General features: G+C 45.6%; 1 protein-coding gene across 2 annotated transcripts in view; it reads left to right on the top strand.

The window, feature by feature from the left end:
* The window catches only part of SGCD (sarcoglycan delta), a 393,355-nt gene that overhangs the window by 183,957 nt on the left and 186,771 nt on the right, over nucleotides 1-22,627 (top strand). For both annotated transcript variants that reach the window (XM_045820771.1, XM_045820763.1), the window contains exon 3: nucleotides 4,114-4,215. In XM_045820771.1, coding sequence (XP_045676727.1) covers nucleotides 4,114-4,215 — 102 coding nt within the window. The remainder of the gene's footprint in view (nucleotides 1-4,113; nucleotides 4,216-22,627) is intronic.

Genomic DNA, 22,627 nt, shown 5'->3' with positions numbered 1-22,627 from the left:
AGGGGCGGGGAGAGCGCCCCTTCGCTGCGCTGCTTGGCCGTTCACACCCCGCCCACACCACGCCCATGGGGTCTGTACGGAATGGACTGCGGTCCGGAACCCAGGGCAGTGCTGGGTACATTCAAGTGAGACACTCGGAGCCAGAGCCGGGTGGGTGAGACGGGCTGGGCGGAGGCTGTGGTGGCCTGGGGAGCAGGGTCCAGGCAGCGTGGCTGCCGCGCATGCTTCCCGCAGAGGGCAGAAGGCAGGCTCAGGCCTGCCAGGGACTCCCGTCTTCCCGAGAAGCTGACAGCCTGGTGCTTTTATTCATATCATTCAATTTCCTAATAGTACTGGGAAAATGGAGGAGCAGATTTTTTAAAAGTGTACATGTGATGTATTTTCTTAGGATGAGTCTCCAGACTGCTGCCCGCAGACCTCGGGACTCGTCAGCCTCCGTAATTGCATAAGCCAATCCCGGGAAATACACGAGAGGGGGTTGGGGGAGAGACACATCCACACACACATCCACCCCGTGGGTGCCTTTTCTCCCGGGAGCCGGGATACCGAGAGGAGACGTGTGTGGGGACAAGGAAAGATGCTAGACGTCTTTGAATGTATTTTGTTTTGTAGATTTGACTTTGGTGCTGTATAAATAATGTAGAAATCCATAAAACCAAACTAGATTCTTTAGAAAGCAGTCATGGAAAATGGAAAGGGGAAGGAAAGAAACAAGCGAGCCCCCCGAACATCAGGCTGGTGGATAGGCTGCACAGGACGCAGCTCTCGCCGGGGACTCCGAAACCTGGGGCTTTCACTCGACTTTCCCAATAGAATGTACTTCAAGTATTTCAGAGGACAAATTGTGAATTATTTTTCTTAATCACGGTGTTACTATGGTGGTGGCATTTGTGTTCTGAAACTGTTCTGAGCGTGTCTCAGGCTAAATCGAGCACGTGATGGTGGCGGGGTTACTGAGCGCGTGGGTTTTCAGTGTGAAACACGGGAAATCACGGCACCGTGAGATCCATGAGGTTCCCAGGTCCAAGTCCTGAGTCTGACGTGAAGTTTCGTGTGGACTCGTGTTGTTTTCTATCTGAAAACATAACTTATTTTCTAGCTCTGTCCGCTGAAACAGGGGCCGATTCCATAGCAGTGGACACCCACAGCTCCCAGCTTGTCAGGTCCAAACACCAGTTCCCACCACAGTGAATCAGCGCTTTTTACTAGGAGCGGCTGCTTCCAGCCTGGGGCAGCGCCTGTGCAAGATGGCCCTGGGACACCTCGTCGTGCCAGAAGCCGTGGCCCACGAGGACTGCAGGGCATGCCAGGAGGGCTTAGTCAACTTGAGGAGACCCCCCCAACTGAGCGAGGACAGGCCGGCCAGCGAGACCGTCAGAAGGGACAAAAACTGTCCTGGAGTGAAACAAATCAAAATGTTCATAGTGATATTTATTTGTTTGTTAATATTTATAAGTGAAAGTTGAACTTAGAAAGTCACAGAGGTAGAAGGAACAAGTTCCAGAGGTGAAAGAAGGACCCTTGCAGCTTAGGGGAAAGAAAATGAAAAGCATAGTGATATGCAAACATCGCTGTGTGAGACTGAAGCATAAACCTCACCCTGGCTGGGAAGGTCAGTTGGTTAGAATGTCATCCCACTACGCCAAGGTTGCGGGTTCGAGCTCCAGTCAGGACACGTGCAAGGATCATCCAGTGAGTGCATCCATAAGGGGAACAAGAAATCAATGTCTGTCTGTCTCTCTCTTTCTCGTCAATAATAAATAAAATAAAAATATCATTAGTCATCCTTGGAGGATATTAAGAAACCAAGTCAATATTTTGAAGATCAATAAATAAAGGAGGAAAAATCAAGCATCTGTCAAGTTCCTATCTAAATTGTAATTTAGGGTAAACATGTAGCTGATGACATGCAATTTCTCTTGATAGAACATCCCAGCTAACAAGTTCAGAAGAGATGATAGAATTATTTTATCACCAGTTTTAACTCTCTTGTGAAGTAATGGACCCTCTAGGCAAAGATCACCAATGACTGACGACAGTACAGCAAAAAAACCTTGTGTGCACCTGAGGAGAGCAATGCCACCTGCAGCATGATGCGGACCCCGGGTCATGGGGTCCACGTCATTATGGATGAAATGAGACATTCACACAGATTACTGAATCCAGTGGAGGAAAAGGGACAGCGTGGCTTTTCTCTCACGAGGAGCAAAGCCTCAGCCCTTGCTCCAATGAGCTTTTATTGCCTTCCTGGGCACATTACCAGAAGGTCCTCATTAACTATGCGCAGGCTCACTTTAGGTGGTTACCTTTTACAGAAAACAAAGGAGCCAATGCTGCTAATCACATCACAGAAGAGGGGTATTTGCAAATGAAAAGGCAAAAGTGGTTGGACCAGTTATACTCATCCTTGGGAGGTTTAGCATGGTTTTTAGGAAGTTGCTTTGCAGTAACTGTCCTCAATGCAGGGTGAGGCAGTTTTAGCAAAAAGCAAGACCCATAGCAGCCTAGGTACAATGCAGGCCTGATTCCCCATGGGAGAACCTATCCATGGGCGTGGGTCTTGTGCATCTCCCAGTGGGAGCTGGGCCCACGCCACCCAGAACAGTCTACTGCAGCGTCAGGCAGAAAAATGCCTTCCAGTTTGACAACGTCCATGTTCTAATACCAGAACCCGTGAATATGGTACATAACATGACAAGGTGGGATTAAGTTACAGGTGAAATTGTTTGCTAATAAAGCGATCTTAAAACAGGAAGATTACCTGGATTATCCAGGTGTGGATGAGAGAGGCAGGAGACTCTCAGAGTGACTGGATGTGAGGAAGACTCAACCAGCTGATGCCAGCTTTGAGGGTGGAGGGGCCGGCCACAAGCCCAAGGTTGTGGGCAGGCTTGAGAAGCGAGTCGAGAAACGAAGTCTCCCTTAGAGCTTCCAGAAAGAAGTGCAGCAGCTTGCTGACACCTTGATGTTAGTCTTTGGAGTGTCGGGCCAGGCTTCTGACATACAGAACTGTAAGATGATACTTTGGGGTTTCAAGCCGCTGAGTTTGTGGTTATTTGTAATGGTAGCAATAGAAAACTGATACATTCCATTTCCTAGGGTGCATTCTTTCCAGAAAACCGAGTCTGAACCTGATCAAGCCTCTTAATTCAACTGCTAAATTTATAGGAAATATGGGACACAAAGGAACACACTATATAAAATTATGGCAATGTTCAGCAGTATCTAAACTTTGGGCAATGCTGTTAGAAAAATGACATGTTTTGTTTATCAAATCAAGTTGTGTGTGTGTGTGTGTTTACTTATGAGAGAGAAGCTGACTAACTTAGGAGATGACCTAGTATTTTATGCATCAACCAATTGCAGTGTAGAACTTGATTCAAATAAATAAAATAATGAGGTAAGTATTAATGAAATCCGAACAGTGACACTGGGTATTTGATGCTAGTAAGGAGTTGTTATTTCCTTCGGCGTGGTGATGGAGTTACGGTGAACTTCAAACAAAGGAGGGGCAGTGCGGTGGGTGGGATAGATGACAGCAGACATACATTGATACTTGTTGAAGATTAAATAATAGGTGCACAAATGTTTGCTTCTTATTCTTTCTGCTTTTGTACATACCTTAATATTTCCATAATAAGCTATTAGTAAAATTGTTAGCAATTCCTTTGACTTCTTAAGTATGTTGTGAGCCAAACACACCATGTCCAAATGTCCAAAGGCTGGGTTTATCCCACAAATTGCCAGTTTTGGAAAAAAGGATCTGTCACTTTAACCTGGGGAGTCATCCTTTTCTCTGTGCCCGCTCACCTCCTGCCTCCACTCTCTCTGCAAAAGGACCCCTTTCTTCTAGGCACGTGAATGACTGAGGGTCGTTACAGATGGCTTGGAGTAGAATTTTCTTAGAATAAGTGAGCAAGAGGGCGGTGTGCATAATTGCACTGAGCAATAAATGCCCCCTAGTATTTCACGCATTTGTATGAACCCTTACCCCCTTATTCTACTCTCTGAAAAAAAAAGGTCAATGTCTTCATCTCAATATTTGAAAACCTGAGGTGTTTTGAAATTTTGACTAATTGCACTTTTCATGTTGTGTCTGCGCCTCTGTTTCAGGATGGAATGGGAAACTTGAGAATCACGGAGAAAGGTCTAAAGCTAGAAGGAGACTCAGAATTCTTGCAACCTCTCTACGCCAAAGAAATCCAGTCCCGACCGGTAAGTCTCTGCTGAGAGAAGGAACAGTTGCTCCCCTGGAATCTGAATCAGGGGAAATCAGTCTTGCCATCAGCTGAGCGTAAAGCTGTGGGAGGAACTCCAGCCAGCGGAACCCTCCTGTCCGCTGCAGATGGTAAATGAGCCGTCCCAGACACAATCTTGCTGTTCCCGCAGAAAAGGGGGTGGCAATTCCTTCTAGTGGGGAACACCTCAAACCCTTCTCCCAAATGGCTTTTATTGTGAGTGGTATGTGTAGGTGTACACAGCGTACATGCATAGCTCATCAATCAATGTCAAAAGGCTATAATCATACAAAAACAGGTGTTATCTACAGATAACAATGGAAGGAACACAGAGATCTGTCATAGGCCACGGTCTGTGAGTCATGCTGATGCCAGAAGGTCTTTAAGATGTGTTTCATGTGGTAAGGCGCTTACTCCTTATGTTTGAACTTAAACATCCTGTTTACATCACCAGGGCTATACAAAACAAAGCAGAGCAAGCGTCAAAGGATACAATGTATTTATCAGGCCTGGTTCCCAGGGAAGCTTGGTGTTAGAGTCGGGTCATGTCTGCCAGGGGCGTTTTTACTTGGTTTTCCAGGGAGACTTACTAGCGCCTTTCAGGGCTTGTTCTTGCGGGGCTACAGTCTTGGAAACCACACAGAGTGGTCCCCAACATAAAAGGCAGAGCGCATAAAGGCGATAGTATAGGTAGCGAGATGCATTCGGACCTGAAGTCTTGAGTGTAACCACAGCTCCATTAAAGAATGGGGACGGGGGAAGGGAGTGTGGGCAGAGCCACATAGTTACAAGAGTAGCAGGGCAAGGATTTCTGCTCAGAAATGTAGCTCTGAAGCTTTTCTGTTAACCACAGTCTCTTTCCTAAGCTTTCCCTCTCATTCCTTCTCTTTACCATGATAGTGATTCCTAGATTCCTTGCTTTTATTAACCAATATTATCAAAATTAATTATTGTTTGTTTATGAGTGAGTTTTTGTTTCTTTAGTTATTATTGTTACTTTTTGGTGGGTGGTGGACTTTGCTGGTTGGAGGGGGTTATTAGTACATTTGCTTTGCCTGGGTTGATTCGTGTCGACCTGGAAGCAAAGAGCGACAGGAAACTTCCCACAGAGGCATTTGCATCGTGCGCGTTGATTGGGGTAATGAATGAAATTCAGCAACTCCATGTGGTGGGTAGTTTAAACTGAACACTGTCTGAACTACTGAGTTGTGTTAAACTGAGTGCACCTGCTGAATTGCCGACAACTGTATTTCCCTGTGTGCCCAGTAAGAGAGAGGAAGCCGTGATGTCAACATCATCAAAAAGTGTGAATCAGTGTATCCGCACAACGATGATAAAATCTAACTGAAACTCATAGCATCCTGTCTTGCGCCCTTAAAGTACCGAGAGTATTGTAAATGTCACCGGTGTCTTTGAGGAAGCTATATGCTGGGAGGAGGAATGGGCTGAAACCATAACACGGAGGTTTGGGTGATGATTGTGCCTTGGACTGATTGGAGACCGTTGATTTTGAGCATTTTGGAAATCCTGGAATATGCATTGCTCTTTGTTGATGTTGTTGAGTTTTAAATTTTTTGAATATTTTTCCTTGTTATTCTACCACAGTTGTCCCTATTTTTCTCCCTTTGCCCTCCTCCACCCATCCCACCCCCACTCCCACACTGTTGTCCGTGTCCATGGGTCATTCATGCATGTTCTTTAACTAGTCCCTGCCCCTTCTTCCCACCATGATTCCCCTCCCCACCCTGGCCACCGTCAGTCTGTTCCATGTGTCCATGCATGTGATGATCATTAGTTTATTTTGTTCATTAGCTTCCTCTTGTAGGTGAGATCTATGGTGTTTTTCTTCTACCATCTGGCTTACTCCACTTAGACTAATATTCTCCAATTCCATCCATGCTGTTGCAAAAGGTAAATGTTCCTTCTTTCTGTGGCACAGTGCTCCGTTGTGTAGCTATACCACGGTTTTTTGATCCACTCATTTAGTGATGGGCTGTTTCCAGCACTCAGCTATTGGAAATAGTGCTGCTGTGAACACTGGGGTGCTTAGGTTCTTTCAAATTCGTGATTGGGGATTCTTAGGGTATATTCCCAGCAGCAAAATCTCTGGGTCAAAAGGCAGTTACATTTTTAATTTTCTGAGGTAATTCCATACTGTTTTCTTTCGTGTGTGTGTGTGTGTGTGTGCTGGCTTATTTTTTTTTTTATTTTAATCATTGTTCAAGTACAGTTTTCTCCCTTTTATACTGTTTTCCACAGTGGCTGCACCAGTCTGCACTCCCACCAACAGTGCACAAGGGTTCCCTTTTCTCCGCATCTTCGCCAGCACTTGTCATTTGTGGATTTATGAATGATGGCCATTCTGACCAGTGTGAGGTGGTCTCCCATTGTGGTTTAATCATGTGGTTGCATCTCTCTGATGACCAGTGATGTTGAGCATCTTTTTATAAGTCTATATGGGCCCTCGGTATGTTCTCCTTTGGATAAGTGTCCATTCAGGTCTTTGGTCCACTTTTTAATCAGATTGTTTGTCTTCCTGGTGTTGAGTTACATGAGTACTTCATATATTTGGGGATCAAACTCTTGTCTGATATATCATTGACAAATATGTTCTCCCACACAGTCAGTTTCCTTTTCATGTTGATGATGGTTTCTTGAACCATGCAGAAGCCTTTTAATTTGATGTAGTCCCATTTGTTTATTTGTTCCTTTATTTTCTTTGCCTTGGGAGATATATCAGCAAAACTACTACTATATGGGATAGCAGTATAATATCCGAAATTTTAATGCCCATGTTTTCCTCTTCAACTTTTATGGAGCTGCCACTTACATTTAAGTCTGTTATCCATTTTAGCTCCTTCTGGTGTGTGGTGTAAGTTGGTGGTCCAGCTCTCGGTCTGTCTTTGCTCCTCCCATCCTGGCAACCATCCCAAGCTGGTTGGTTAAATCACTGGTCTGAGTGACAAGCTGCATTTTAGATGAATACTTTCATCTGTATGAAACTTGTTTAACTCGCTAGTTTGAACTGGCTATTTTCTCCAATGGTGTTGCCTACAAGTAAATATTTTAGGTTTTTTTCCCTGTTTTACAACTCTGTAAAAATGAAAGAAAAAAAAACCATTGTCTCAAGGGACACAAAAGCAGGTTGCAGGCTGCAGTTCGCCAACCTCTCTGGCCTGTGTTAGTGACGCTCCTGTGACTGTGTAAGTGGCCTGGCTACATTGCAGGTGTGCACACGAGCAGAGTCTGGCTACATCCCAGGTGTGCACACGAGCAGATTCTGGCTACATCGCAGGTGTGCACACGAGCAGATTCTGGCTACATCCCAGGTGTGCACACGAGCAGATTCTGGCTACATCGCAGGTGTGCACACGAGCAGATTCTGGCTACATCCCAGGTGTGCACACGAGCAGATTCTGGCTACATCGCAGGTGTGAGCACGAGCAGATTCTAAGATCACAGGTAGAATAGTTGATATGTGTTAAGTAAAGTACCCTGAAATAAGTTTTCTTGGTGTAGAATTAGATTCCTGTAAGGAAATTGAGAAATGTGTTTTAGAAGACGTGAGAAAGGGCACCTGGCATATCTCAGACTCATGCAGGAGTGGAATTTTCAGCAAGTATTTCAGCCAGCCTTTCAGAAAATGGGGAGTCATTTGACCTCAACTCAAAGATACACTTGATTAGATTAAAAAGTAATGATAATTTAAAAAACATCCCCTTAATACTGAAAAATCAATGAGTTATTTTCAGTGATTTCAAATAACCATTTAAAGAAAATACAGTGTTAAAATTCACCGGTATTCCATTTTTCTTAAGAATTTTTCGTTTTGAAAATATAGTAAATAAATACAGCTTCATAGCCTTATATCTTTCTTATAACAACGAAATAAATATCTCCCAACTGAAGAAAATGTTAGATTTGCGTACAGAAATGCGCGTACAATGAAACCTATCAGTAAGTTACGTGAGCTCTACTGAAGCGTGTTCTCCAGCGTACGCCACGCCCAGCTCAAGCCACCACCGTCTCTCCCTGGTGACTCCGCACCACCAGCCTCAGTGCGACCGCCTCCTTCTCTCTGCTGCCTTTCAGGCTCAGCAGCACAGTCCACACTGCAGCCAAAGCCGTCTTTTCAGGATGCAAAGTCATTCCTCCCCTTTGCAGAGGGTTCTCCACGGGCTTCCCAAGGCACCTGGAATGAGAGCAAAGGTGCCCACTAGAGAATGTCACGCCAGGCTCCTCCCAGTCAGCCTGGTCTCAGTCCAGACATCACCGTTCTAGAAAGACCCCCCCACCCCACCTCCATCAATCCACTGAGCAGAGCAGCTGTACATAAAACACCACCCTGGGTGTCCCCCTTGTAACTGTCATCATTTGCCATTCTTATGTGCTTAAGGATATGTCTTTGGAAGAGCAAGAGATTGTCTGGATTTTCCTGACTACATTCCCCAGCCCTATTGCTAAGTCTTTACGCATAGTATGTGCTCAGGATGTGTCTGTGAAATTGAGTAATGAATTATTAAAAATGAAAGTGTCCCTTAAATTTATCTTGCAGTTGCAAGCACTGCTAACAATTTATTGTATTTTTCCAGCCATCTGCCGTGAGTATATTTTTCAACAAAACCGTACTTTGCATTCTATTCTGTGCTTATTTTCCTCCAAATAATATATTAACAGTGAATTTTTACATCTGTTTAAAAGTTTAAGAGTTTTTTTGAGGTGTAATTGATATAGAATAAGCTGCACATATTTAAAGTGTCCAGTTTTGCGAGCATTTACATATGTACAAACTTGTGGCATCATCACCAAAATCGCGGTAATGAACGCGTCACCCCTAGGAGTTCCTCCACGCCTCCGTCCTGTGGCATCCATCCCGTTTCTCCGACCCCGTTCCCAAGCAACCACTGCGCTGCTTCCCGGCCTGTGCATTTCCTTGCATTTCTTAGAACTTCATATAAGTAGAATGAGACAATTTGCTCATCTAAATAATTTTAAAAATAAATTCCATGTCATTTTATAGAAATCTTTTTTTAACCATCTATTTAATATCCAACGTAAAGAAGAATAAGGTAGTTTTTGCCTTCAGTTGGGCTGTGTCTTGGTTTGGCTGGTGAGAGATAGTACTGATAGAAGCGGCTCAGGTCATAGACCTTGACTATACTTCTTTGGGATGGCATCAGGCCACAGGAGAAGGGATATGGAATAACATATTAGGCATGACAACTGGTAGGTCGGAGTCATTCAAGAACCAGACAAATGCAGCGAGCCAAGGAGCAGGGTTTATCAGCAGGGAATAAGAGGGAAAGTGGGGCTGACCTAGGGAGGTGGGGGAGCCAACCAAGGCAGGTTAAGACTCGCTCGGTTGTTCTTAGGGCAGGGTTTTTAAGTGCAAAAACCCTCGAAGGGTAACCGGTTGGGGTGTCAGAGTCTGATTGGCTAGAGCTGGTTGCTGGGTGCCATTTCTGCTGACCATTGTTCTTGATACATCTTGTCAGGCTCGTGTTAAAGCTGCATCCTGTGACGCCATATAGGCTGACTCCAGACCCCAGTCTCAGCCGGGCGTCTGTTTGTCCTGGGTAGGGTCAGCAGGCAGCTTCCCAGGCAGGCATTTTCCCAGGCTACAGTTTCCCATGGTACAGTTTTCCCACCTGGTGATTTTCCATTCCTCCTAGGTCTGCCTGGGTCTGTCAACAACCTAGTCTCTTTTTGAATTGTCACAGAAAGTGAAAATATATGTTGGATCAAAAAGGTAGAAGAATAACAGTAGAAGCTGGTGACTTAGTATATAGGGCCCCCCTTCCCTCCGGCACAGAGATCATGGCCATCTGGACAAAAGTGGGGTTCTGGTAGCAAAGAAGGTCTTGGGAATGACTGTTAGACAGGCAGCCAATCTCGCCACACTTCCTGGTCAAACCTCATGTGGTGCTCATGTGAGCTTCACATGTAGCAGCTTTCCCTTCCCCACCTGGCATCTTCAGTCAGCTTAGTGGTTTCTTCCGATGCCCCTGACCATGGCTTACAGAAGGCCCCTGGAAGACCTCTCTCTGTAGAATTATCTGCAGTATCATTTCTCCAGAGGTCATGGCCGCTTCTGTTCTACGGAACGGCTCCTGGTTTTCCCCGTGGCCAGCTGAGCGAGATTACTCAGCCCTCTAAGTGAGGGTGACTGATGATGCAGCACCTGACTTCATTTTGGTTTTGTGTGTCATTGATCAGAGAGGAATTGAGGTTGGGTAAGCAGTCTGCACAATGTTCAATACTGTATCCAATTTCATTATTGAAGGTTGCAACCCTGGTAAAGTCACTGCAAATTGATTAGTGTAATGGTAATCACTTTGGAAGATAAATTGGTAAGAAAATGTTCATCTCTATAAAAACTTCCTCCTGGGACTAGGAAGAGGAAGAAGGCCCCAGGACGTTCTAGCTTTAGCCATGCAGATGCACAGCTTTTAAGCGGTAAAGTATCGTGCTGCTCAGAAAATAGATCGAAAAGGACACACAAAGTTAACTATTCTGTCATCTAATCTGAAGAACAGCCTGTCCCTAGAACTACCTCCTGAATGCATTAGTACAGAAATTTGTACAGGTGAGGGATATGATGCCAAAAAAACTGCATGTTTAAATCCCCATTTTAGTGTGATAGGCACTTTTTAATTGCTACGTACAACTACCCATCTTTGGCAGGGGCGTCTGGTACATAGAGGGAACGAAGGAATACTAAGAACTGTAATCACAAAGCATTGTGTCGGACAAAAGTGGCAGACTCCTACTTATTCAGAGAGGCTTCTTACCTTGCTCCCCACCACGCTGGAACTAGATGGTGCTTTTGTGTAACGTGGTGGGAAGTGACAAGGGAAGGGAAAGTAGCATTTATGGCACGTCGTGTGCTGGGCCCACAGCCGAGGAGAAGTTGCACAGTGGATTTGCGTCCTCGCTCACTGCAAACTGTACTCGGGGGAGCACAGGGTCCCAGCCCATTGTTATGTTGAATTTAGAACTTCAGGAGAGGAGAGGGCAGAAAAAGAAGTAGGAGAGCGGATTTAAAAATTAAGAGAAAAAGTGGAAAATTATTATCAAAGGTTTAAGGGTATTTATATCATCAAAAATTTTTACCCTATAAACCCTCACATATTTTAAGCATTTCTAGCTACCACAAGCTGTGTATAGAATTATGAAATGGTATCTGAATGGGATTCTGAGAAGTCGCCTCTCCCAAGGGTCCTTCTGCGAGTCCCTGGTGAAGCTCGTGTGCCGTGCTGTCGGCCTCGGGGGGAAACAGTGCTGCTGGGAGGCAGATGGGTGACCTCTGAGCTATTTCGTCACATGGCACATCCTTGGTTTTATACCCAGGCAATTGAGACGACATTAATGCCTGCATCGTGGGTGGTGGTAAATCAGGAAGATAATGTTGGTTAAGTGCTTCATACAGAACTTGAGACGAAGTGAGTGCTCCAGAAATGCTAACTCCCCCTGTCAGCCCCTTCTGATGATGACGATGGCGATGTCACCATCATCAGCATCATGTATCACAAATCCCATCTGATGTTCGAACTTCCTGCGGACCCAGAGGCCTCGCCTCCTCTTCTCGGTGTCGTCTCGGTCGCTAATTCAGGGCCCACTGCGGAAACCCACTTCATACTCACAGCTTCTAGTTTTCAATTTTTCTTCCCTGAATTACACTCTTCCAATGTTCCCCTCCCTTTTGCCTCATTCTTCTGCTTAAACATGTTTGCTATCTCTGGCACTCACAGATTATTGATACAGTTTTCCTGAGAAAAAAACACACACACAGCTTTATAGTATATACCAAGTACCTTAAAAAATCTTTATATATTTTTGTCCAGCTATGACATTTCCACCCATTTTATGGTATAGAAGAAGCAAAACATATGGAATAATTAAAGATTGAAACAAGCATCCATGACACTGCTTGATAAAAACCAGTCTGAATATTGGTTCCTAGAGGAGTTGAATTCCACATGTCAAGTGGAATTTGATCCCTGGCTGGTGTGCTCAGGGGACTGAGCACCAGCCTGCGAACCAACAGATCTCTGGTTCAATCCCCAGTCAGGGCACAGGCCCGGGTTGCAGGCCCAGGTTGCAGGCCCAGTCCCTGGTTGTGGACTTGTGAAAAACAACTGATACATGTTTCTCTCACACATCGGCATTTCTCCCCCTCTCTTTCTCCCTCCCTTCCCCTCTCTAAAAATAAATAAATAAGAACCTGTAAAAATATATTTTTAAGGAAATGGAGTTGGAAAGCATCCCAGTTTGTCCACATTTATGAAAGCCGAGGAACTGCTACGTGCTCCTTGGAACTCTGAGTAGGTCATCCTCACCGTGAAGTTTTAGGTTTGCATCTATTATCTCTTTGTTCTCCATGAAAGGCTGAGGGTTTTTTTTAAGATTTTATTTATGTATTTTTTAGAGAGGGAAGGGAGGGAGAGAGAGAGAGAGAGAGAGAGAGAGAGAGAGAGAGAGAGAAAGAAACATCAATGTGCAGTTACTGGGGGCCGTGGCCTGCAACCCAGGCATGTGCCCTGACTGGAATCGAACCTGTGACACTTTGGTTCGCAGCCCATGCTCAATCCACTGAGCTACGCCAGCCAGGGCAAAAGGCTGAGTTTTTAAATTCCATTTCAGTTCTGGGATGCTGGGAGTGGAGACTTCCTTCATCAGCCCGAATCCCCAAGACACACCCAGGAGGGAGTAGAGAGCCCCTGGGAATTCAGTCGGAGCCATCATTGCATTTACCGCGTGGGGCCCGAAGGCCCCGAAGGCAGGCAGGACTTCCCCAGGTCGTACCCGCAGAAGTCAGAACTGAGCCCCGGGGTTTCGGTGCTCCTCCACGTCAACACACCAGCCACGTGGTGGCTGAATGTCTCGTGACACTGCGTTTAGTGCGGGAGGTGGAGTTATGATGCACGCCGTTTCCCTCGAGTGAGGAAGGCATGTCAGTTCTCTGGACGAGTTCAGAAGCGCTGAGAGAGGAAGACTGGAGACAGCAGTGAATGGATAATACACGGCTGAGCTGAGTAGTGTCTGACTTAGTCACCGAGGTGACATTCTCTGCGCCATAAGTTTACTGTGCGGGGGAAATGAGGTAATTTAAGTGACCCCCCCTTGTACACTATTAAGTGAACTATTAATATGAAGGCTTCTGACCAAAGTTACAAGCTGAGTCCAGCCGACAGGTATAGTTTATTCACACAGTGTTCTCCTTTACATATGAATTTGTTTCTGATTTTTAAATACCTGCAGATTTGATGTTTTTAAAAATCTACACTTTCTGGGTCTCATGACAAACCAGAAAATCTGGGGAAGTGGCTCGACATTGCTAAGGACCGGAGCTGAGTCGCGGCTGCCTCCTTTGGCCGGGCGTTTGCCCGCTGTTTGCCGCAGTCCCCACCCATCACTGTTGCCTCCCACCCAACCTCTTCGTGCATCTCTGCAAGGAGGCCCTGACATTCCTTGGGGACGCGACTCCTGGTTTATGGACGTGAGAATGTATATACATGTATCTCATCATGCAGAAGTCCAGAAACGAGGCTGGCCTCTTAGGATTCCAGTCACTCACGACTCCCTGTTCCTCCCTTCTTGCTGCTCTCTCCTTTGCCTCAGTTTCTGCCAGGGGTCTGGCTGCTGTGGGTTCGGAAGAAGTATGCAAGCTCAGTGCCAAGGGGTGGCAGTCCCAGAGCTTCTGGAGGCTGAGGCCCTGGCCCCCCACAGCCACACCCCACCCTGAGCCCCCAAGAACATGCCTCGTTTGGCCTTGATTCTTCTCACCACAACAGACCACAAATGGGGAGGAGGCCGACAAGGAGAAGAAAGGTGAAAATTGGGGCTTGGTGTGCTCTGCCCGAGGCAAGGAGAAAAGAGTAGCGGGATGGCAGACACGCACGGCCGTTGTCTGAAGAGCCTGCACTGACACAGTTTAGTCACGGTGAGAAGAGCCGTGTCTCGGGCTAGTTCTGGAACCAAGCGCAGACTCCGGCGGCTCCTCCTCAGTAAGCAAAACAGCTTCAACTCCCCACTGAACATATTGCGCACAAAACAGTCTTTTCCGTGCCACTTGCATGGAACACGAACATCTTGCTGTCTTTAATTAAGAAGTTAACTGGACCATGAAGTATTGCCCGAGTAAATCAAAGTGATTTGTACGAAGTCAGAGGAGAGGGGTGCATCAGGCATCTCTGCCTTTCTTTGCTCACACATAAATTATGGAGATTATTAAAAATTGGAAGGGCCATCTATAAGCCCATCTGTACTGTGAAGCTGATTGCCATTCCCGAAAATGTATCTCTCTCTTCACTTGTAATTTATTGTGGACAGTAGCGTGAACCAGCTGCTCACTCTTCCTCTGTAAACAGATCCACCAAGTTTGAGTAGATGGATGCAACAGTGAGTTCGGTTGGTTTGTTTCTTCTGGGGAACACAAGCAGTTACTCAGAGACTCTTGGTTGCAGTAGAATTAAAGTTGGCTGGTGGAGAGTTTGTTCTTTCTGAAGAAACTGACTGGGCATGCTCTTCTTAAATGAGGGTCATGCTGGAAATGCACGGGTTACCGAGGGCTCCGGCCAGATCTCAGTGACAACAGCAGCACCCGGAGTTCCCGTAGCAGGCGGTGGTCCAAACTGCAGATGAAGCTGAGAATGTTTTCTTGTGTGATGTGGGGGCCCGTGGACAGGAGACTACCCCAAACTCCTTCTTGCTGCCGGTCCTCAAAGGTTCATCATCAGTATCATTTATTTGAAGATGCAGAAATGCACATTCACACCAAACCCACACAGCAGGTGTTCCTTCCCATCCCCCCCCCACACACACACATGTTTACACAGAGGATCCAAAGTCACTTACAAGAGATGTGTGCAGTAACGTAATAAGGAAAGCCATATTAGGTTAAGATAAGGAAAACTATAATTTCGAATAGGAGACAGGGGTGGGGACAGTTTAACAGAAACAAGGGACTGGACAGAGCGTGTGTGTGTTTACTCTGGCTAAGCCTGGCGTTGGGATGATGCTTCCAAACTCAGAACAGAGTCTCTGGGATGAAACCTTCCCTCTCGATACCCTCTGAGGAGGAATACCATGTCCTGGACAGGGAGGAGGGTCAGGGATGGCAGACGGGCGGTCTAGAAAGTGCGCTGGATTCAGAGTGAGAGGATCTGGGTTCTCTGCTGCTGTTGCCAGTGCTGGTACGGTCAGTAGCGAGCCCTCAGCAAATCGTGGCTCGCCTCTCTCTCTGTTTCTTTATCTGCAAAGTAAAGAGGTTGGACCTGACCAGTGCTTTTCTACAACTTTTTTTTTAAAGACTTGGAATCTTTTTTTTTTAAGTCAAATTTTACTTGGACCCCCAAATCAGGACCCGATGGAAGCTGAGCTGCTGTGGTTGGGAACTGGGACCCTTCGGCCCGAGGCTCTGCTCACCCCATCTCCCTGTCAGCAGCCACAAGTGCCCAGGCCCTGGGGGTCCCACGCACCACACAGTCTGAGGACTGCCAGGTGCGTGAAAGCCCAGCCTCGCTTCCTCCAGGCTCTGTTCAAACGGCAGTTCCTCGTGGGGACCCTCCCTGACCACCCACGAAAATATATCCCTTAGTAGCTTTATTTTTTGTCATGATATTATATCATATATGAATTACTCAGTTATATTAGTTTCTATCTATATATTGTATGTGTGCATAGAGTATACAATTCAATACTTACATACGTATCTGTTTTGCTTGTGCCATTGCCGTCTGATCTCTGTGATGTCAGAGACAGAGAAAGACAGTTACTGACTGGTTGCAGGCATTGGAACGTCAGCTTCCCGGTCACGTCCTGGCCCCGCCCCTTACCAGCTGAGTTACCTCCGACAAATCCCCCGACCTTTCCTGGGCCTCGCTTTCCTGAGCCTCACTTCCCTGCTCTGGAAAACGGGCATAAGGATAGCACCACCTCATAAACTCAGTACAGGGTCATAATAGTTGTTTAATTTTATATAATTATATAAAATTTGTTATGCAAATGCTACTTTTTAAATTATGTTTTATTGATCATGCTATTACAGTTGTCCCATATTTTTCTCCCTTTTATTCCTCTGCCCTGCACCCCCCTTCCTTACAACCGTCCCCCCACCTTAGTTCATGTCCATGGGTCATACATATAAGTTCTTTGGCTTCTCCATTTCCTATGCTGTTCTTAACTTCTCCTGTCTATTTTGTACCTACCATTTATACTTCTTATTCTTTGTACATCTTCCCTCATTCTCCCTTCTCTCCCTCCCCACTGATAACCCTCCATGTGATCTCCATTTCTGTGACTCTGTTCCTGTTCTAGTTATTTGCTTAGTTTGTTCTTGTTTTTGTTTCAGGTTCAGTTGTTGATAGTTGTAAGTTTGTTGTCATTTTACTCTTCATAGTTGCGATCTTCTTTTTCTTAGATTAAGTCCCTTTAACATTTCATATAGCAAGGGCTTGGAGATGATGAACTCCTTTAACTTGACTTTACCTGCCCTTCCACTCTAAATGATAGCTTTGCTGGATAGAACAATCTTGGATGTAGGTCCTGGCCTTTCATGACTTCGGATACTTCTTTCTAGCCCCTTCTTGCCTGCAAGGTTTCTTCTGAGAAATCAGCTGATAGTCTTATGGGAACTGCTTTATAGGTAAATTTTACATTTTATAGAGCAGTGTTTTGAGTACAAAGCACTATATAAAATTACAGTATAATAACTTATTACTGTTAACATTTGTTGTATTGTTTTACTGCTATATCCCCAGCTCTTAGACTAGTGCCTGTCATAGGGAAGAAAGGTATTATTTTTAATGAATGGATGAATGTTCTCTTAGGATCCTTCTCACACAAAGATTCTCTCAGAGCTTCTCAGGGCAGGGAGATAAATTTCTCTTTTATTGATGCTTACAGATTGATTTCTGTATCAGCCGTATATTAAGCATTCTATTGTGTGAAAGACGCTGGAGCGGCGGTGTGGCCTGAGGCCCTGGGCGGGATAGGCCAGACCGGGTAGAAGAGACGAAAGTGGCACTGAAGGTGCTAAATGCCCATCTCTCCCCACTCTGCGCCTTGGCCCTGCTGTGAGCCTAGATTGACGCCATCCACGGGCTGATGGAAGCTCCCCAGTGAGGGTCTGTGTGTTCCAGGCAGGAAAGTTTAAGAGAACAGAATGGGTACTTAACACTTCAAATCTTCGAGCTTCTCTTCCTCGTCTCCACGGTGCGTGAGCATCACCTGTAACTCTTCATTTCCGAATACCCCAGGCATCCGTAATGACTACTTAGTGTATGACTGCTTCTCGCTTGTTTCATAAAAAACATTTAAGAGAGGAAAGTGCACACCAGAGTCTACTGTGATTTGGTTTGTATTCTTTTGATGGTAGGAAGAGCCCTACTTTCAGGGGGTGTCTCACAGCCAAGAATACCTGCTGAGTATGTGGGGAGAATCATGGAGAGAGATGTTAGCTTTACAAAAAAAGGATGTTTCAGTACATCCTTAAAAGTTTTGTTGTTCTTCACTCCCAAAGCGAAGAACAAAAAAGCCACTTCAAAAATTATTTTCTTAATGCTGCAATCAAAACACACTCCTCTGCAGGCAACTCTCGTCACGCCCGCACTTTATAATCGCCGTGGGTGTGCGCACTATCGGCCTCTATTTGTGAAAACTGTCCGTTGTCAACAACCCCGATGACTTTTCAGGAGATGTCATTTCAGAGGCTGAGGAAACGCCCCTTTGCCATCTGAAATTGTAAGCGAATACTTAACGCTCACTTTGACGCGGGGGCCTCCAGCGGCAGCGGCGTGCCCCCTCCGGTGCGGTGTGCTACTTTAGGAGGCACTTCCCGGAATGGGGGGGGTGGGCCTTGCTCTCTCCGTGAAGGATCCCGTTGTTACCAGCAGCGATTCTTCCTCTGGGCAAACACAAAGTCAGCAACGCTTTTAAGACTGATAAATATTTCGTAGCTGTATGTGTTGCATTTTGGAGGGCGTGAGAGGTAGGCTGTGGTAAGAATTGCTGCGCTGAAAGACCAGATGAGCAGACTTCCCTGGTTCTTTCCTCGCTTGGTGCAATAGGGTAGATTTCTCTCCCCAGGAGGCCACCGCTGCCTTGTGTGACATCAGAGTCCTGGAAATGCAAAGTGTCATCTCCCTACAGTAAAAGACAATTACAGATGGTACGATAATTGCAGTTTCCCACTATCAAGCTGTGTATATTGGTTTTAGGCCTCAGTTAAGGCTCAGGCAGTAATATTAAGAAAATGTTAGAGGAATGTAATGGAAAATGAATTATCCTCAGGTCATAGCTCATTAACAGATGAGAAATGGAGCTGGCTTTATTTTTAAGTTATTAACGCATGAGCATTCGTATCACTGGAGGGATGTATGGTTCCCATGTTTGTTCTGACTTCAGTTGTTAACAGACCCTGCTTTTCATTTACTTTTTAGCATTCTCAATAAATATCTGATCTGTCTGACCATGTGAGTTTCTGAGATGTGGAATTCACCCCCACGTTCTCTGTAGCTGCCCCGAGGAGTTCACTAAATCACCGGCTCTCTTGCGTCTTCTCTGAGCAGCTGTCTGGTTAGGAAGGTACAGGAAGAAGTTCAACAAAACCACAGCAGGATTTGACAACATAACAGCAGACTTAGTATGAAGTGTAGCCAACACTGATGCTGTCAGGGCTTGTGCGAGACAACTGCCCACGCTCACTGGGGGCGGGGCCAGGGAAGGGATAAATGGACTCACGGACCTGCAGGATTCAACAACTTCAATTGTATGATAAAGGAACCTGATTTTTGTATTTCTAGTTGTCCCATTTAGCCAAAAGTGCTGCTACTGTTTTAAAAGTTATCCTTGAAAAGTCTTACACCATCGCAAAATGTAGCATCTGTGGCTCTGCGAGCACAACCTTGCAGAGCAAGTCTAATGGCCAGGGAGCCGCTGTGGCTCAGTGGAGAGGCAGGAGGCTCCGCAGACGCCTGGACCCCTGTGTTCTCGGGATAACTGACAGATCACTACCAGGAAGTGGGGGATTTCAGAAATTTTTAAAGTGTTGCCCTGTGCCTACAGGGTTCTCGCTGCTCTTGTTTTTGTGTTAGATATCTATAGCTTTAATACATATTAAATGATTTACTGTTATGGAGATTAAGTAAACTAATAATAAGTGTAAAATCACCTAGTGAAGAGCCAACCCGCTGTAATTGCTCACAAGTGTTTGTCGAACTTGAGTGTAAATAATGTGTGAGGAGGCTCTCGTGGTGTCATAGCTAACAGCCCCGGTACTAATGTGAAGTTATCTCATTATTCCTCATCGGGACCCTCGGAAGGATGTATCATTTTGATCTTCTCTTTAGTCAAAGGCTTGGAAAGGTTTAGGAAGAACACACCCCTAATTCCCCAGGCCCTGCTGACCCTAACACGGTGGGGTTAATGAAGTGCTGTTTTATCTTGGGATAGTGCACAGTAGTTAGATGTTGGCCTGTGCTGTGGGCCCCCCTTCCCTCCCCTGCAGCCCAGGGCAGCGTGCTTGGCAGTTTCCCGACCGTGGGAGCACCGTAGTTCCTCCCCCTGCCAGGTGCTGTTTCTCTGGCCACTTCCTTCTGACGGCCTCTGCCCTACGGGTTTCCCTTATGCATTCACCACTGGTTGTCCATTCAGAGCACAGATCTCCTGAATTGTGCTCCCACTACACGGTCACTTCCCTCAGGTCGCTCCTTCTGTGAGAATTGCATTATAGCATCTCTTTGGAGATAATCAAGGATCCATATGCTGAGTAAATCTCACTTAGGAAGAATGCCTTGATATTCTCAAGATCTTAGGTTCTATAGAAATGATTTTGCCCAGAATGTCAGACTACAAGTTACCAGTTTTTCTCATCCTGACCTCATCGAGATGAAACAAATATGAAATTACAAAAACCTGTAGAAATTCCAAATTTTTAAAGACCTGACTTTTCTCTACTCTGGATCCTAATTTGAAGCTACAGAACACACACAACAACAACAAAAAATATGAATGACTGTTTCCTGAAGTCTTCCAGTTCTCCAAAGATCTAGTGCCATCGTAGATTCACAGGAGAGAAGTTCATTCATTGTATATAATGAATGCTTAGGGCACTCAGGCTTCATTACTTCTGGGAACCCCTCTGGAGAAAGGATTCTTCCTTCTTCATGCTAAATTCAGCTTTTCTTACAAGTTCCTCAAATATGTAAGTACAGCATCCCACCACCATCCTTATTCCTTGAACTGCTCCTTCATTTTCTACCAGCCCCAACTGACCTCCTTGCTATGTGGTTCAACGTGCAGTGCCCCTACAGTGTGGTAAGTGTTCTGAGATCAATTTTTCCCCATCTCTTTTAGATATTATGGAGGTATGCATGTCTTAGCGTAATGCCATTAATTTGTACATCTTGGTTTGGTCGTCATTCATGGCAACGCGGGGAGTAACTGAATGTTTTCCTGATCGTTTGTGCAATTTGTAACTGAATGCAGACACTGCATTTGGACACCGTCTCTGTGCCCGTTAGCCTGGTGTTTTGGGGGTGAAGGTTGACAGGGTGAACTGTGTGGTCCCGCCCACTCCCCCCCCCGGGGCCATCAGATGAGCCCCACACTGGACAGCCGGCAGCACACAGAGCACAACTGGAACCCCTCCATGTGTTCACGCAGCCGTAGTCTCCCCCAGCTCTCCCCAGCCCATCCTCCACTCCATTCTCTGACCTCTTCTCAGCCTCCCTCTCTTCTCCACCATCCTTCTGCTTGTGGCCTTGCCCTAAGCTGGCTTGTTACACTCAGCTCTGCTTCTCCCACTGGGAAGTGTGCTCTCTGCCTCCACTGTGGGATGAGTTCTCCCTGTTGGACTCTGTGGCCTTCAGCCATTTTCGGTGATCACCTCACCTGTGGAAATGCCGTCCCTGGATGCCCCCACTGCCGTGGCAAGACATGCAACAGGGGGATTGTGGAGGCTGCATAGCACAGTAGCAAAGAATGCGTCATTTAAAGACAGACTGAAACTGGGTTCCAAGACCAGCTTTGCAACTGGGGCCATATTACATGACGTCTCAAACTTAACTTTCTCTTTCCATGAGATAACTGATAGTGTCGTAGAGTCATTTGAAAATTGAATGAGAAAAAATAGCAGGATGCCTAGACAGGTCCCTGGCACTGAGCCCCACAAATGGCCACTATCACAATGAAGGGGTTCACGGTAGAAGAAAACCTGGAGAGACATCTTGAAGGATCAGTAGTTTGAAACTTCAGGGTCATTGAAAATATAAATAAGGGTCCTTATATTTATCTCCAGGTATTAATTCCACTCACATTGGTCAGTTAGCTGATTTTGAATTCTACCAGAAGTGCACCTTCCTAGTTGAGGCAAATGGAAAGAGAGGTATCTCTCTCTCCCAGAAGCTGAAAGATGTCTCCCACGAGGTGTCTGTTCAACCCTCCCAGGCAGATGCTGCTGTGATGGTTTCTTCAGAGGCTGTTCAGAGCATCATCCACCAGTCTTAGCCTCAAAGAATGATACTGGGGTGGTTGCCTCCTGGTTCACAGGGTGTACCCCGAGGAGACTAGAAACAAAAGCCAAGGTAGGGAGCCCCACTTGGCACAGCTGATTGACTTTAATAGGTCCTGATTATGCTGCTCATATTGCATGAAATTAAAAAGCTTACAAATGTTATGAGCCATTACCCTTCCATTTAAGGGAGCTTATGACATGTTAGCAACATTTAATGAAATTCTTTTCAAAATGCCATCGGCAGACTCAGTGAGATTCCATGTTGAAATTCAGCTTGAAGAATGGGTTGAGAAAGTTTGCTCTCCGCCCGCCTGTCTTTGTAATGTGTGGAGGCCACCTCAAGGCCAAAGGGAGTTTCTCATCAGTTGGAGGTGATTTGCAGGTACGAGTACGTGTTTCTGCTGTGACGAAGAGAGTGTTTTCCGGTTTAGGAAGAGGCTACAGAGAGTCCATGTTTGTGTCTGTGGTCAGAGTGAGGGCTCAGAGTAGCCTGCCTTTATTTCATTGACGTGTTTGACAACTTCAGTCCTTCTTACTGAATTCTGTCTACATTTGCTGAAGATCTAAAACATTCTAGCAAATATTCCAAAATGCTATTGCTTGTCTTGAATTCGGTGAGTTCTTATAGTTTGGAAGATAAGATTTTGTGCAAAAAGACAAAGCATGGGAAATGAGATGATTAAATCCTAGATTTTGGGGTACTGATTTTTCATACAACAAAAACTCAAGAAAGAAAAATATCACAGTCAGTCGGGAGGGAATGTTTAAGCAACATAAGCTATTTAGGAAGAACGCTGTTAAATCTTTCGTTTTGACTTTTATGGTGGAGATATTGAATGGCAATATCCATTTATTTTGTCCAATTCTGAAGGGT

This window comes from Phyllostomus hastatus, unplaced genomic scaffold (assembly GCF_019186645.2).
Source record: "Phyllostomus hastatus isolate PE091 unplaced genomic scaffold, TTU_PhHast_1.1 phas_contig_150, whole genome shotgun sequence".
Taxonomy (NCBI): Eukaryota; Metazoa; Chordata; class Mammalia; order Chiroptera; family Phyllostomidae; genus Phyllostomus; species Phyllostomus hastatus.
The sequence above is the reverse complement of the archived record's forward strand: the minus strand, read 5'-3'. Positions and strand labels throughout refer to the sequence as shown.